This window comes from Halyomorpha halys, unplaced genomic scaffold, assembly GCF_000696795.3.
Source record: "Halyomorpha halys isolate HHAL.00 unplaced genomic scaffold, Hhal_1.1 Scaffold194.1, whole genome shotgun sequence".
NCBI lineage: Eukaryota > Metazoa > Arthropoda > Insecta > Hemiptera > Pentatomidae > Halyomorpha > Halyomorpha halys.
This window is the reverse complement of record NW_027108392.1, coordinates 1,769,128-1,783,825: the sequence shown is the minus strand read 5'-3', so window position 1 is coordinate 1,783,825 and position 14,698 is coordinate 1,769,128. Positions and strand designations below refer to the sequence as shown.

The 14,698-nt window shown below is 33.5% G+C and overlaps 1 protein-coding gene across 6 annotated transcripts in view; it reads right to left on the bottom strand.

Moving 5' to 3' along the window:
- Positions 1–14,698, bottom strand: part of LOC106679319 (activating transcription factor 7-interacting protein 2) — a 57,336-nt gene that overhangs the window by 23,403 nt on the left and 19,235 nt on the right. For all 6 annotated transcript variants that reach the window (XM_014418412.3, XM_014418415.3, XM_014418416.3 and 3 more), the window contains one exon: positions 283–464. In XM_014418412.3, coding sequence (XP_014273898.1) covers positions 283–448 — 166 coding nt within the window. In that variant the 5' untranslated portion in view covers positions 449–464. The remainder of the gene's footprint in view (positions 1–282; positions 465–14,698) is intronic.

The following is a 14,698-nucleotide window of genomic DNA, read 5'->3' as shown; positions in this document are numbered from 1 at the left end:
CTTATTACAATCTGGTTGCAATGTCAACACTCCTCAATTAATAACAGTTGACTATTTTTCTATCAAATATATCTGGTTTAGTATAATTTTATACAATGACAGCAGCCATAAAACAACTTTGAACAGGCCTGCTTCTGTATTTTCTAATTTATAAAAATATAAACTTACAAATTCAAATTAATAAAATTGAACACGATCATTAATGATTCAACCAAATGAGAAAGAACTGGCGTGGTTTAACAATTATTCAGTTAAGTAATAAAACAATTACAGAAACCTTACCTTCTACTAGCCCATTTTCTTTGATTTCATTATTTATCTCATTTTCATCTATTTGTAAAACAAAATCATCTAATTCATCAATATCTGGTCGCTCGAATCCATCACTGATGGATTTTGAAGCAATGATGGATGTAGCTTCCTCCATCCTCAGATGGCTGCTAGGCATTGATGACTATTACAACCTAAAATAAAGAATTAAAACCTTCTTGAGATACATCACCTCTATGGCTACAGAAAACCTTACAAGGGTATATATCTATATATTATAGTTAGTTTGATAGTGCACCATTGGGTTATTTAATTTGTTTTAGCAAATGCCTTAATGAAGTATTTAATATTGGAGAAGTTTGTTGGAAAAGTATTTAATAGTTCATTCCTGGTCTTATTTCAATTTCCATAAATGGATCATTGTTCTATGTGGTCGGGACTAGACCTAGTACCTCTGAGCAGAGAACATCACTATTCCACTTTAGTGGAATGAGATGGAGATGAACAGAATTTTATTAAGATATCAGCCATAGTATTATTTCCATTAATTAATCTTTGGGTATATTTTTTTTATTAAAATAATCAAAATAAAACCGAACTGGTTTGTTATAATTGAATTACTAATCTGACATTTATTTCAGTATTTGTAATGCAATGAAAATCTGGGGAGGCAGATGTTAATTTTTAAAGCATAAGGATTTTTTTTTTATTTTACAATGGTATGTATAATAATTAATGAAAATTAACATTGTATCTTATTTTTCAATATTGATCATTAACAGAACTACCAACATATATGAAATAAAAATGAACAGTTCTAATCAAGTAAAACTAAAACATTTCTAGACACCATATAATAATGAATTAATTTAATCAATATTGTAGGTAATTGTAATCAATAAATTAGTTTTATATTTAAGAACCCTGCTTATTTTTCCGTATAGTTTTGTTAACAAAATCAAGAAACAGAAACAATTTAGCATTAAATTGTATAAATATTTCTCAAATAAACTCATACAGCTATAAAATTTACTCTTTTAATAAAAATTTTTCAATAACATTTAAAAATAAATAAAAAACTTAGTAATGTAAGCAAATAATATAACCCAAAAAGAACCTATCACTAAAGTATGTAGTAGTGTTAGTTGTTAACACTAACACAGGGTAGTTATCAGTAAGCAACATAACCTCTTACGGTGCAACTCAATGGGAGCATACATAGAATAACGATAGAAATAAATAAATTGGGAGGAAACATAATAACGCAAAAGATATAAATACCATTGTTAAACGTTACAGCAATGGAAACAGCTGTTAGGAAACGTCTGCACTAGCGCACCCTATATGTTATCCTGAACACAAATATGTATCCGCTAGGATTAAATTGAGATGAGAAACGGATAAGGCGTTTACCACTTAAATTTGTCATTAGTGCTTAAAAATAACAGGACCATACTTTAACATTTATGTATATTTAAAAACGGTGAGTTTTCTAACATGGATATATTAAAAAGTAGGCAATTAAGAATCCTTAGATTCATGAATAAGATTTTACAAGAGAAACTGAGAGATCATTTCATTCGAAGGTGCTGAAAGTGAGGAACCTTTTGTTTCCATTATCTGATACAAACTCGTTTCGATGTTTGATCTTGAAGTATATAACAATTCCGTAACAATAATCAATGAAACTCAATAACGCTTCTTACGGCAAGAAACGGAACTAACCTTTCCCTTGTCCCCTTGCGCCATCTGGAACGTTGCTGATCGTTGCATTCAGAACTTATGGAGTATACTCTAATACGAATTCGTGGCTCTGTCAGCCGGAGGAACTAGGCTTAAATCAAGAAGAGCTACACATATCAAAAAAGATCTTATTCTTAAGCAAACTCGCTAATAAACGACAGTGACCACACTCTTTTTCTTTGGGCTTGGTAAATGCTCTATCTAATGGTCTAAGTAACTTATCATATTTGCGATATAATAATAAAGTACAGTGAACTTCAACTTAACGGTGCACAGAGCAATAAGATCGTCACAATCCTCAGCATAGTAGTTTCTATTAAACAGGCATTCCGATACCATAGGCACAAATGTTTATTTAGTTACAGTTAATGGCATTTCAAATGATTATTAAATTCATTATGTCCAAATAAAATCGTCTTCTGGTTACATTAATGATGACGGTAACAGGTTCTACTGGTTTAGGTACAATGTATATACATAAGTGTATAGAGGATATATCAGATATATAGTATCACTTCATGTTATATAAACAGATTCTAATATGAAAATGAACATAATTTACTTTGTCCATCTTTCAAATTTTCACATAATCATACATATAGCCACACCCTAGTTTACTTTTATTTCATGCTATATATTCTCTTACTTTGTTACATTATTTTAGTTGTTTAAAGGTATTATTGACGAAAATAAAACACATGAAATATTGAGTGGGAGAGGGTCCGCTGGAGTACTTTATCCCGGGACGAGTTTTTTCAGCTGATGGCGGCCTGGTCAATCAACCTTTTAGTATTATTATCCAATAATATCGATATTCTCAGGATTGAATGATTTCAGGATTCTAAGGAAACGTTTAAGTGATACAACTATTATAGCACCCAACATGCACTAAAATATAATTGGGCAAGTCAGTTGATAAATGATTTTCAGAAACAGCTGATAAACAAATTTTGAGTCTTGATTATTAAATAAAAATAGTGATAAAGGTATTAAAAACATTGAAACAATATTACCACCACCGGGATATGTAAAATTTAGAAAAATCGAATAAATTATTCATTGACAAATAAAATTGAATAAGATACACGCGTATTCTGGGCTAGAATAGTATGCAATGTAATATGCGGTCACTGACGCGATGCAAATATGTAGTGCGCTCCAGTCTTGTCAGTCACACGTCAACTCAAACGAGTCCCAAATTATCGTGGACCTCTGGAGGTAGACTGGATGTGACCGGACGAAATGATTTCAAGCAAACCGTTAAGCTGGATCTACATTTTTAGCACGCCACAAATCCAAGACTTGTACAAATGCTTGGTAAACAAAAGAAGCAAACGCTGGTATCCACATACTTGTTATTCCGTTTGTTTATGTTACTCCATCTTGTTTGTTTGTTTTTGTTTAGTGTCACAAAACATCATTGCCCATCAACGCCATTAATACCTTATTTAATTTTGCTTATATTTGTTTAATTTTTTTTTATTTGATGATTATTTATTTACTATTATTTTTTTCCCGTTCAATGTTACATTTTTGTCAGTAAACCTTTTGATTTAAAAAACTGAAACACTAATTCTATAGTTTTATCATCGTCTCCGGGTATTTTTAAAATATCTGGGTTTAGTCCTAAGCTAGTGAGGTGTGTTGTGAAATATGGGCACTCTTGGAAAATATGGCTAATTGTCAAATTGTTGTTGCAATACTGGCAGTTCGGAGGCGTTCTTCCCCCCTTTTTACTTCCCCACATATGTTCAAATCAGTTTTGCTTTGATCTCTTCGCAACAGTAAGACTGTGCATTTCTTTCGTCAGTACACTCCAAACGTAACATCTTTGTTTTACTCATTTGAGCATTTCGCTCACCTGGATACCTGCGTTTCTTATTTTTAAAGTCATGAACCGAAGCAAAAAGGTTTTAGATCTTTTACGAAATCTGGATTTTTCAATCTCTGATGAAAGAGCTACACTTTACAATTTCAATTTAAAATTGCATTGAAAGTAATCGTGAAGATTTTTATCATCACATCTATTATATAAAAAAATCTAAAGTCGTCTACCATAAGATATGTGACAAATCTTAAGGAACAAAAGAGTAGGAGACTTCTACCAGGTTAAACTAGTGCTAATTATTGAATTCGAAGGTGGAGGAAATGCTTTAATTTATTAAAAGTACGGCTGTGAAGTCTGGGGAGCGGCATCCTTTACGAAAAGGAAAAAACAACAATCTTTTCAACATTAAGTCCTAAGAATCGCAGTTAATGCTCCTTGGTTCATATGAAATAGTCAATTGCATCACGAATTACAGATGGAGTCAATAGAAGATTACATCAAAAAACGGTTCATGAAGTTCCACTCCCAGTTGCCGACAGTTAAAGGAGCAGTGACCTACAGCCTGAGAAACCCAACCTCAACCCGAAGACTGAAGCCCAGACTGTTGCAGGACATTCTGTTATAAATTTTAATAAATATATAATTAATTCATATTCACAATACCTCTATTTTACTTATTATCATTATTATTATTACTACTCATTTCATTTCTTTTTTTTTTCTCTTTTCTTCTTTCGTCTTTTTTTTCAAATTAACTTGTTTCTTTTTACCATTAGAGGACAATTGTTTGCTTTAAGTAAGTGTACCAATATCATTATTTTTTGTTATTAATTTTACTTTCCCCTTTTATTAAGAAGCATTATTCTTATCTCTTTATTTTTATTGTCAGATGTACCACTACTAGAATAAAGCAGGATATGGTCAGAATACGTAATTAACCCCCAAAAAGAAATGTAAATCTTAGAAAAAGAAGTGAAAAAATAAACTGAAGACGTGTCAGTTTTGCAACTAATAATATTAAGAGTTCAGGAACTCTAGAAAATAATATAAGGTATGCAAGTCGGCCATAGCCATTGTAGTAGTAAGTTCAAAGTAGAATTCTACGAGTATAAGAATTTTCTTATAAATGGAGAATTTGGACGACTACATACAAAAGAAGCAGAGGAGTAGCACAAAGGCGAAACGCTTGGTCCATCCAGTCTCATTAAATGGGTACTCTTAAATGGGAAAGGAATGGCGGATGAGCGACCCCTGTGTCTAACACTCCTGGTCCTCCAGGTTGGGGGTTGAGCGTAGGGCTAATAATAACCCTATCCCTTAAAAAAGAACTTATAACGAAAACGAAACCTCGGAAATTTGGACTATCTTAATATGGTAACGACCCTGACTTTGTATATATATTGTAAAATAACGTACTGCATATTGGGGCTCTAACAGGTACCCTAGAAAGCAGTATCGTGAGATTTGAAGGGAAAGTACAATTACATAAGCGATCTGGGATCAGAGCCTTAATAATACATGGGGAGAAGAACAAACTGTGAACTACTTGCAGAGATTGACCAGTCAATATCTCATGATAAGAAGGCAACGAGGTTAAGATGGGCGGGACATGTGGGCCGAAGCAATCCATTGGGACGCTTCTACACAACAATGAATGCCAGTAAAGTTGCCAAGAGATCACGTGGGAGGCCAAAAACTATATGGATAGACAGAATCAACAAAGATGTGAAACTGCTGCATGCAGCAAACCGGAAAAAAAAACATACAAAAGAAATGCGTGACCTCCACTGAAAAATACGTTTGAAGAGAAGGAACCACGACGACTGGAAAGGTCATGTTAAGAGCACGGTAAATTAAAATATCAGGATCCCTTCTCGGAGAAAACCGTGGCAATGGAAAATATTTCAATAAGAAAAACACTTAGATTCTTAAAAGTAAAGATTTATTTAAAACTGATACAGTAGAAGTTTATATTTATTGAAAAAAATAAAATACATGAAATAAACTATTATATACACATACTACAAGAAAATTGATCAAATATAAAAACAGAGTAACTTTCTTCACAACTAGTAACGCCAAGATATTGCAATGGTTCCTCTAAGATGATATAGCCCGGCACACATGAGCAAGCCAAACGGTTGAGAGGCTCCGTCCATCGAAAACTCACCTTGAGTGTGGAAGCTTGGGAGGATTAAGGACGAGGAAGGAAAGATTAGCGAGGCTCTGGCGGAAATGATGGATTTTCAACATACCGAAAAGTGAACTCAGTCACGCAGCTTCTGGTCGGCTTTATCGCATTTTGTACGACCGAATGTCTCAAATTTAGATAGAAGTATCAAAACATGGGTTGCTAGTAAACTAAAGCTTGGGCCTCACATTGTCGAAACTATTCAATGGAATATTTTCTTAAACTAATTTAATGATCAGCTTTCAAACACCAACTAGACAAAATATTTATTATAAAGTAAGCAAATTACATAACTTCTCTTACATCGTTAAGACACATAACATATAGCAGAAAACGAAAACAAAATTGATTACATTCACCGCGAGGTTAATAGCTCAGAGGGAACAAGAATTAGTAAGATTGTTTATAATTGAATTTTTGGTCTTTTCATAATTACGCTATATGATTTCCAACCAGGTAATTAAGATGACAAACACGAAAACAATTATGGATACTTAAACTTGAGTTGGGTTGACATAAAGTCAAAATATAAAATGTTTTACATATTGCTTCTTGTTACTGAACAGCAGAGCACTTAAGTTTATTGCGTTCCCTGGTAAAGTGAATTTCGTCCAATTTTTTTTCCCAGATCAAGATGTTTCTGAAAGATAAAATCATATCTGGACAAAATGCATTTAGATTTTTGTATGGCGTCATAAGTCCAACACATCTACAATATATATCATAAACTCATCACATTACGAATATCTCCTTCCAGAGTGCTCACAGGCGAAATAAACTTAGAGCATTATCTTCGGCTCATACGAAGAACGCAACTAGTCCTTATCATTCTTTTCATATAGACTACCGTTTTGTGAGTTATTTAGCAATGAATGTATCACCATTGGTTTAGTATACAACAAACATTGAGAATGAAATTATTTTGTCTGGAATATTGAAAATTGGATCCCTATCATCAACTCGGACGTCGTAACGGGAGGGATAGGTGTCATCCCCAACATGTGGGGGGCTTCTATATAGGGAAACTTTTCTAATAATCTAATGTTCGTTCTGGATATTCGATATAAATTAATATTAATTAGTTATTGATTACGGGATAAAAAATAACAATCATGCTGTTTATTACTCATAGCTTTAATAATAAAATGATAATTAACAATCATAATTATAATTATAATAAATACATAATCATAGTACAAGGATAGATTATATTTTAATTGTATTTATATAAGAAACATAAATTACTGAAACTAAATTATTATTTTTAAAACAAATTATTATCACTAAGTCCTTCAATAATTCATATCTTTATCATAGTTAGAAACATTTTTTCGTCTCTTCCATACACGCGCATACAAATACGTACAATGCAGTAAAATATATAAATACATAATAAAAACAATATTTAATTATTGATATATAATTTAATGTATAATTAATAAGTATTTAAATACAAATAACTGCAATGCAGTTTACATTGTTGGAATAACACTTACTAGGTAGAGTACATTTTGTTTTGTTTACAAACCAAGAGCACACGTAAGCTTATGTAAGTAGCATAGCATACACATAACAGAAACATGATGGTTGTTTTTCTCTTTCAATTCCCAACCTAAGAAAATGATGAAGGCAGATTTGGATCACTAATCTTAGCAAACACTATCAAACTGTGGGGTGGTATACCTTACTCACCTTCAAAGTAAAAGTGAAGCCAACAAGTGAGGAGTGGGCCGCACCCACAGAACTTTACGCTCAGATTAATAAGAATATCCGACATTTTAATTCGAACTGAAACGAAAGTAGGTGGTTTGCTCCTATTCTGAAACACCTCTATAGTTCATCACAAGGCACGCTTTTTGGGCTTCACTTTTCCATGTAGCTTACTCCCTCCAAGCTATTAATATAGTGATGCTTTTGTGGGCAACTTTTCTTTTTGGGTTAATTTTTTCATGTATATCCACCACTTCATATCACTAATCGCGATATACATGATATATATATATATATATATCACTAATACTTTTTGTTTCATTATAAGGACGACTATTAATGATTGTAGAAGTCTATGTTAGCATTGTACTAGTCGGCAATATAGTACCAAGTACAAACTATAAGAATAATGAAAGGAATATGGTCCGGGTGCGGTCAAGAAAAACTCAAATAGTAGAAATATACTATTTTAATGAGCCAATGTTTCGCCCCATGTTGCAGAGCTTCTTCAGGGCTGCGGTCAAGAAAAACTCAAATAGTAGAAATATACTATTTTAATGAGCCAACGTCATTATATCAGACCATTAGTCAAATGGTCATTTAAGTTTTGACTGCCGTCAAAATAGCCCTGAAGAAGCCCTGCAACGTGGGGCGAAACGTTGGCTCATTAAAATAGTATATTTCTACTATTTGAGTTTTTCTTGACCGCACCCGGACCATATTCCTTTCATCTTTACACACGGTCAATCAATATAAGAATAATGGAATTAATTTTTACTTCATTGTAAAACAGAACCTAAATAGCACCTTTTTGCTGGACTCCGTATTGGCCGATTCACATCCCACATGGCAGAAATACAATCTTACCCACTGCCACATGGTATGTTGCCAATATTAAATTAAATATAAGAGCAATAAATATAGTAAACCATTTACTACATTTATTCATATAAAAAAGATAATAAATAGTTCATGGATTGAATGTAGATCAATAAAAAAGCGTCAGAAATAAAATCAATATAACATAACAAAAAAAAAAAAACTTATGTTAAACGATAGAAGATAGGAAAGAAATTGTTCTTAGATTCAAGCACATGTTATGTATGAGCACTCGGGAAGGAGTTATTCCTAATGCAATGAGTAGAGGTCACATTTGGCAGCCATCTTGGATTTCTGACGTCATACAACTAAACAGCGCAGTTTGAAGGTAAACAGCCAGCTAACAACATTACATAGTTTACAATGAAGGGATCCACAGAATCGCAGTTTTCCTTCGTAAAAATCCAACGGGTTCCACTCGAATAATAAAGAGGTATAGGCATATTTCTAATAATTCATATAAGATTAATAAATAAGTAATAGAGCACTACTTAATCCAGTATTTATAGCAAGACAAATTTCTATCGTCATTAGAGATAAACAACACATGATGATTGCTCAGGTTCATGATGGGAGCTTTGATGCAAAACGAAATGTAGTGGATTTGCCAACTATTCAAATGTATATTAAGTTCATAAAAATAGAACATCCTCAAACTTTACAGAACCTTGGAATATAGGCCGTAACTAAAAGCTTTACGTATGAATTCAATGCTGATATTAGAGTCTCCATAAGAATATTAATTGAACCATGTTGTAAACAACAAATATAGAAGAAAACAACCACTTTTTTAAAATAATAAATGTTTTATTCAATTATGTATACTAACTGTCTCGGGCTTTCATTCCCTTATATCAATTTCTTCGAAAATAGAGAAAAACATTCGTTCGTGGTGTTCTGAGGCACAAATGGAAACAAAAAGGACAGAGAGCAAAGACAACACTAGCAAACCAATGCCAAGACATTAGTTTAGTGTAAGGTAAAAATGCAGATTATCATACTGGTACTGGTATTTGGTGGGAGGAACAAGTCCGGCAAGTGGGCCTAGTGGTCCTTTTTACCAAACCCTTACGGCTACCTAGGTTGCCGCCGCGTACTAACCAAGGTGGGAGTGTCAAGATTCATTCTTCGGGACCGCCGATAAATTAATGTTTAACTGCCTCAGGTGGGAATCGAACCCACCAAGTTCCGAACCTGCGCCCCAACCCCCACGTCCCCAAATTATCATAACACAGTAGTGTTTTGGATCTCAGTAGTTTTAATTCTGATAACAACAGCCTTCAAAATTGGTATAGAGTCATCTTCCAGAAGTAAATGATGCTGGATCACTCGAGTTTGTCGATCCGTTTGCATGATCTATAGTCGAATATTATCGTTAAAAGCTACGCCAAGCTGCCTTTGTGTCCGAAATGTACGAATCAAGACAACGTGTCCGCTTATCGTTCATGATTAGTCAGTGATGGAAGGCGTTAGTATCTTGCCCCATCTTCTTTACAGCACTGACGTCAAACGGTCTAAGACAATTCTGGTCAACAAAAACGATAATATCAAATCAAATCAAGGAGTTTTTCGATAAACACCAAATTCATCTTCTGGTTGAATGATGGGTTAAATGAAATAACAATGATGACGTATATTTAGCGAAAAATCTTAATCAGTAGATTTCATGCTAAAAAATTTCCATTAAATCATTTTATTGACACACACTTTGGTACCAACCTACTAAGACTGTTAGACTAATCCATTTACATTCACATTATATCGAAAGTTACACACAATGGCAAAGTTCAGAGGCCACCAGTTCCTGATCTTCCAGATGTCACAAAAAATACAATAAAATACTGAAACCTACCTGAATCTATCCAACTTGACAATCAGAAAATGAGAAACGGGCTCTCAACTTTCAAAACTATTTAAATTTACTGAGAATTTATTGGACTGAACATTATTAAATGTAATGTTACCAATAAGAAACAACATTTAAATCGCGAAATCAATAAAATACAATAAGAACGAATACAGCCGATAATTAACTAAAACAGTGTATTAACTTGGTCAGTATGCTTGCTCACAATTTCTACATAACGAATAACACAATTAAATTACCTAAATTTCAAGGTTAGTAAATTGTCTTTTGAGAAAGAAATATAAGGATAGATGGCATGTAGGAGTTATATAAAATGTCTACTAGCATCTTTTTAAACTCATATAGCATCACCATCTTAGGATTGGAAGAGCTGTGTTCATAAGAGCATGGAAAATGTGTTCACAAGAGAGTGTAGCTTACAGAATTTGATGAAAATGATATAGGACCATCTAGATACAAACCAACACAATCCATGAAAATTTCATTAATTCTTGATTAACCGAAGTAGATGTGACACGGAGAGAATATTGAAGCCGAGTGTGGTGAGGTGTTCTTAGTTACCTTAGTAAACTCAAACCTGTAGCAGCGCCGGTTCCATTTCGGCCTGTGCGGATTGATTTTTATTTCGTGGCGGACCCATGGAGTGAAGACTCGACCCTCCTAGTCTGGTTGGAATAGGTTGATTACTAAAAAGGATAACTCTAGATCTTTTTACTTCTCTGGTTGTTGGAATTTATTTTAAACCAAAATATATCTTGTAAATTAAAGAGTTTCTTACATGGTTAATATAATGAAACGTGGTATATACACCACATGTATCAATATTATCATTACAATATATCCGTCAAAAGTCAATACATTAATGAAATTCTACATTGATTCAATAATGTTGAAAAATTAGAAATTGGAAAAATTTAAAATTAGAAAAATGCAATTTTAAACATTCCTCACATAAATGTAGTGGAACACGCCTTAATTAAGGAATAACACATTTTTAACCAAACAAATCATTATCTAACACGACAAACTAGTTCGCGGTTGCTTCAAATACATCACATATGTAAACACTAACTTCCTAAAAGAGAAATATAACTTGGGTTTAAAAAAAACAACAGTTTTTTTGTCGATAACAGTTGAAAATATCTTTAAATAACAATAGTGCCAATCTTAATGCAAACACAAAACGAAATCGTATATCGAAAAAACTGTATTCTATTGATACGGAAACTTAGATCCAGAATTTGTGCTTGTGATCGGATTATCACAAGTTGAGAGCTAGTGTCGTCCGGTTTTCACCTTAGGAAGGAATTTGGAACAATCCCAAGAACTCAGAGTAGGGCCAGTTTCGAGACATTTACAAAAAAATTCTAGAAATTCTGAGTCGTCTTCAGGTGCACCAAGATACGGAGGAAAACCTGGTCTCTCCTAAAATAATCCAACGCATAACACATTGTTAGACTACAAGTGGAATATTCCAACCACAAAACTTAGGGTCTACTACCTGCATACAAGACACCACAAATACAACTCACTAGTGATTTGTATAATTTTAGAGTTATAGGACTTCTTCCAATTGTAATATAACTAGTTGAGTAGTTTTACTTTAACACAGGGTACATGCTTTATCTGGAGTCGGTACCAGAAATAAAGTAAGGTTCGAATGATAGTCCTTTCTCGACGGATCCCAAAAGAGGAAGTGGAGACACATGTTCAGAAAACGAATTTGGGATAAATGTTGAAAGAGACTGGAAGGCGACTTCGTTTTCAGTGTCCGTGTAATTTGAGAGATAATGGCAAACTGGCAAAGGCAAACTTAGGTGACAAGATGAGGCAGTAAACTTTTTGGGAGAAGCGGGACAGCTGGAAGGAGTGGAGGGGTTTCAACCCCTACATAAACAGACTCAGTTACCGTATTTTGACAACACGTTCAGTTAGGTCAATTTCTTACTGAAGACAAGATCTTTTCGACACGTTCACTCCTGAACGACACCACCTCTATCTGAGAAATACATTCATGGCAAAATTAATTTAATTTTGGACACTATAAAAGGAAAGCAGCGATGCGTATAAAAAATTGTATATTTTAATGTTAATCTCAGATAGCGGTAGTTTTTATGGCTTTGAATTAGTGAATTTCCATTGAATATTAATTTACCATATGATATACAGATCGAGGCAATTTTCAATTATTTTTTTGTAATAATCATTACAATATAAAATTTATACATAACTCAAAAAAGAAAAAAACAATAAAAACCAGAGCTAAGGAAACTGCGATTAGAAACTTCAGAAGAAAAGAACCAACATGTATTTGCACGACCGAAAGGCTATCTACTTTACGTGCATATGAATCAGATGAAATAACGATCGGAGAAGATCGACTGGGGCATAGGCGTAGCTTAATGTTCAAATTTAGCACAAATGTTCTCTGAAGTCAGGCAAAATGGAGATTTTCTTTTTTCTAATTCTTATCCAAGAAAGCGGTTGTTTGTCACCAAAAATACGTTTTTTTGGCAATCGTGGCCAAATATGTTGTTCTATTTCCTTTAAATCGCCAATGAATCCTTGAAGGTAAACTGAGTTTGAAAAAATTTTTGTGGCTACTTCAGTACAGAGGTAGTTTTTTATTTTCTTGAGGTCTACAAGATTAAATTTTGGTGTGTAGCAACAAGCAATTATTGGAAAAATGTAATCTCCAGTTTTGGCCTATTAAAAGTGGTTAAGATAAATTTCATAGAATGCTCTGCATCACTATTCTTTTTGTAAACAGACAATAAAAAACACAAAGTGTGGAGTCCTTAGGCATAGTGCTGAGGATATCAATCCTGCCTTTCAGTAACTTCCTTATTCTCGTATTTCAATCTTTTTGAAGTGGATCCTTGCACTTTGCATGATCATGTCAATTCGTTAATGCATTCCTTCCTAACCAACAAGGTGAGGCAACCAGCTAAGTCATGTAATGTAAAATGCAGCATTAAATCATTAAACAAAGAAATAATTTTCTTCAAAGTTTAAAACTATCCTGTAAACATCGGCGTTAGAATTAAAACAGTTAGTATATGAATGAATTAATACCTTTTTTCTATAACATTTTAACAAAATCTTGGTACTGCAATACATTTCAATTTCGATGACCATTAATACCATACAACTATTGAGCTCATTGTTCAAAAGGCGATTAAGTAATTAAATTCATACATTGACAAAAGTTCAATACTCATGGTAAAAAAAAAAAAGTAATACTGAAATCACGTTTCAAGTAACGTCTAAAAGATAATTAGTTTAATATACTACGATCATATCAAATAATGGTATAATGTGGTGATGGCCGATCGCGTTGTGTTTAGGACTTCGAAGAACTACTCTCTGGAGCTGTTTGGGTTCGCATATCTCTTGGATCGATTACTATTTATTTCATGCCAGTTTCTCGAAATTAATCTTGACACCAACTCTAGTCATGAATGTATAATGGCACTGACTGTTTAAGAGATCGAGTGAACTTAGCAAGCATGAAAAGGTACAGGAGCTTTTTGCTAGATTGATTTGATGAAACGAGTATTGTGTGAGAATGCGGCAGCTGATAAAGTTGAGTCTATATCCCAGGACACAACGGTTCAATCATCATCCTTGATTAATGGAGGCGTAGAAGGTAGATGAGTAGTGTTAGATCAATTGGCAATGAGCAATCCACATCAATTCCTTAACATTTCAGGAAGGCATCGAGGTGTTACCTGAATAAAGAAAAGAATATATGAAGGAGGAAAAGTAGCAACGAATTGGCTTCTTCAGGTTTAGCAAGTCTTACTGATTCCGAATTATAATAACACTTATCATTAACAAAACGTATAGCAGAGAAACATCTCTACTAAAGAATTGAAATACCTTGTAGATGAAGTGAAACCGAAATGAACTTGTCGCGTGGGAAGGGTCGAAAATCAATCCCAAGCTTGTTGTTCTCAATTTTCACAGTAATTTTACGGTCATTAAGTTTATGAAGGCTCAGGTCTTAAGAACATGTGGTTACAGACAAACAAAACATACAAAGCATAGCTAAGGTATCCCCAACAAAATTTACAAAGATGAGACCATATGAAAAATACCAGATGATTAGATAAACGTTGTTTTATTCATAGCAGAATACTTCAATACCAAGCTTCATTACCAGCTTAGGCTATTTTACTAGAATATTAGGTATACTATTCTATACTAG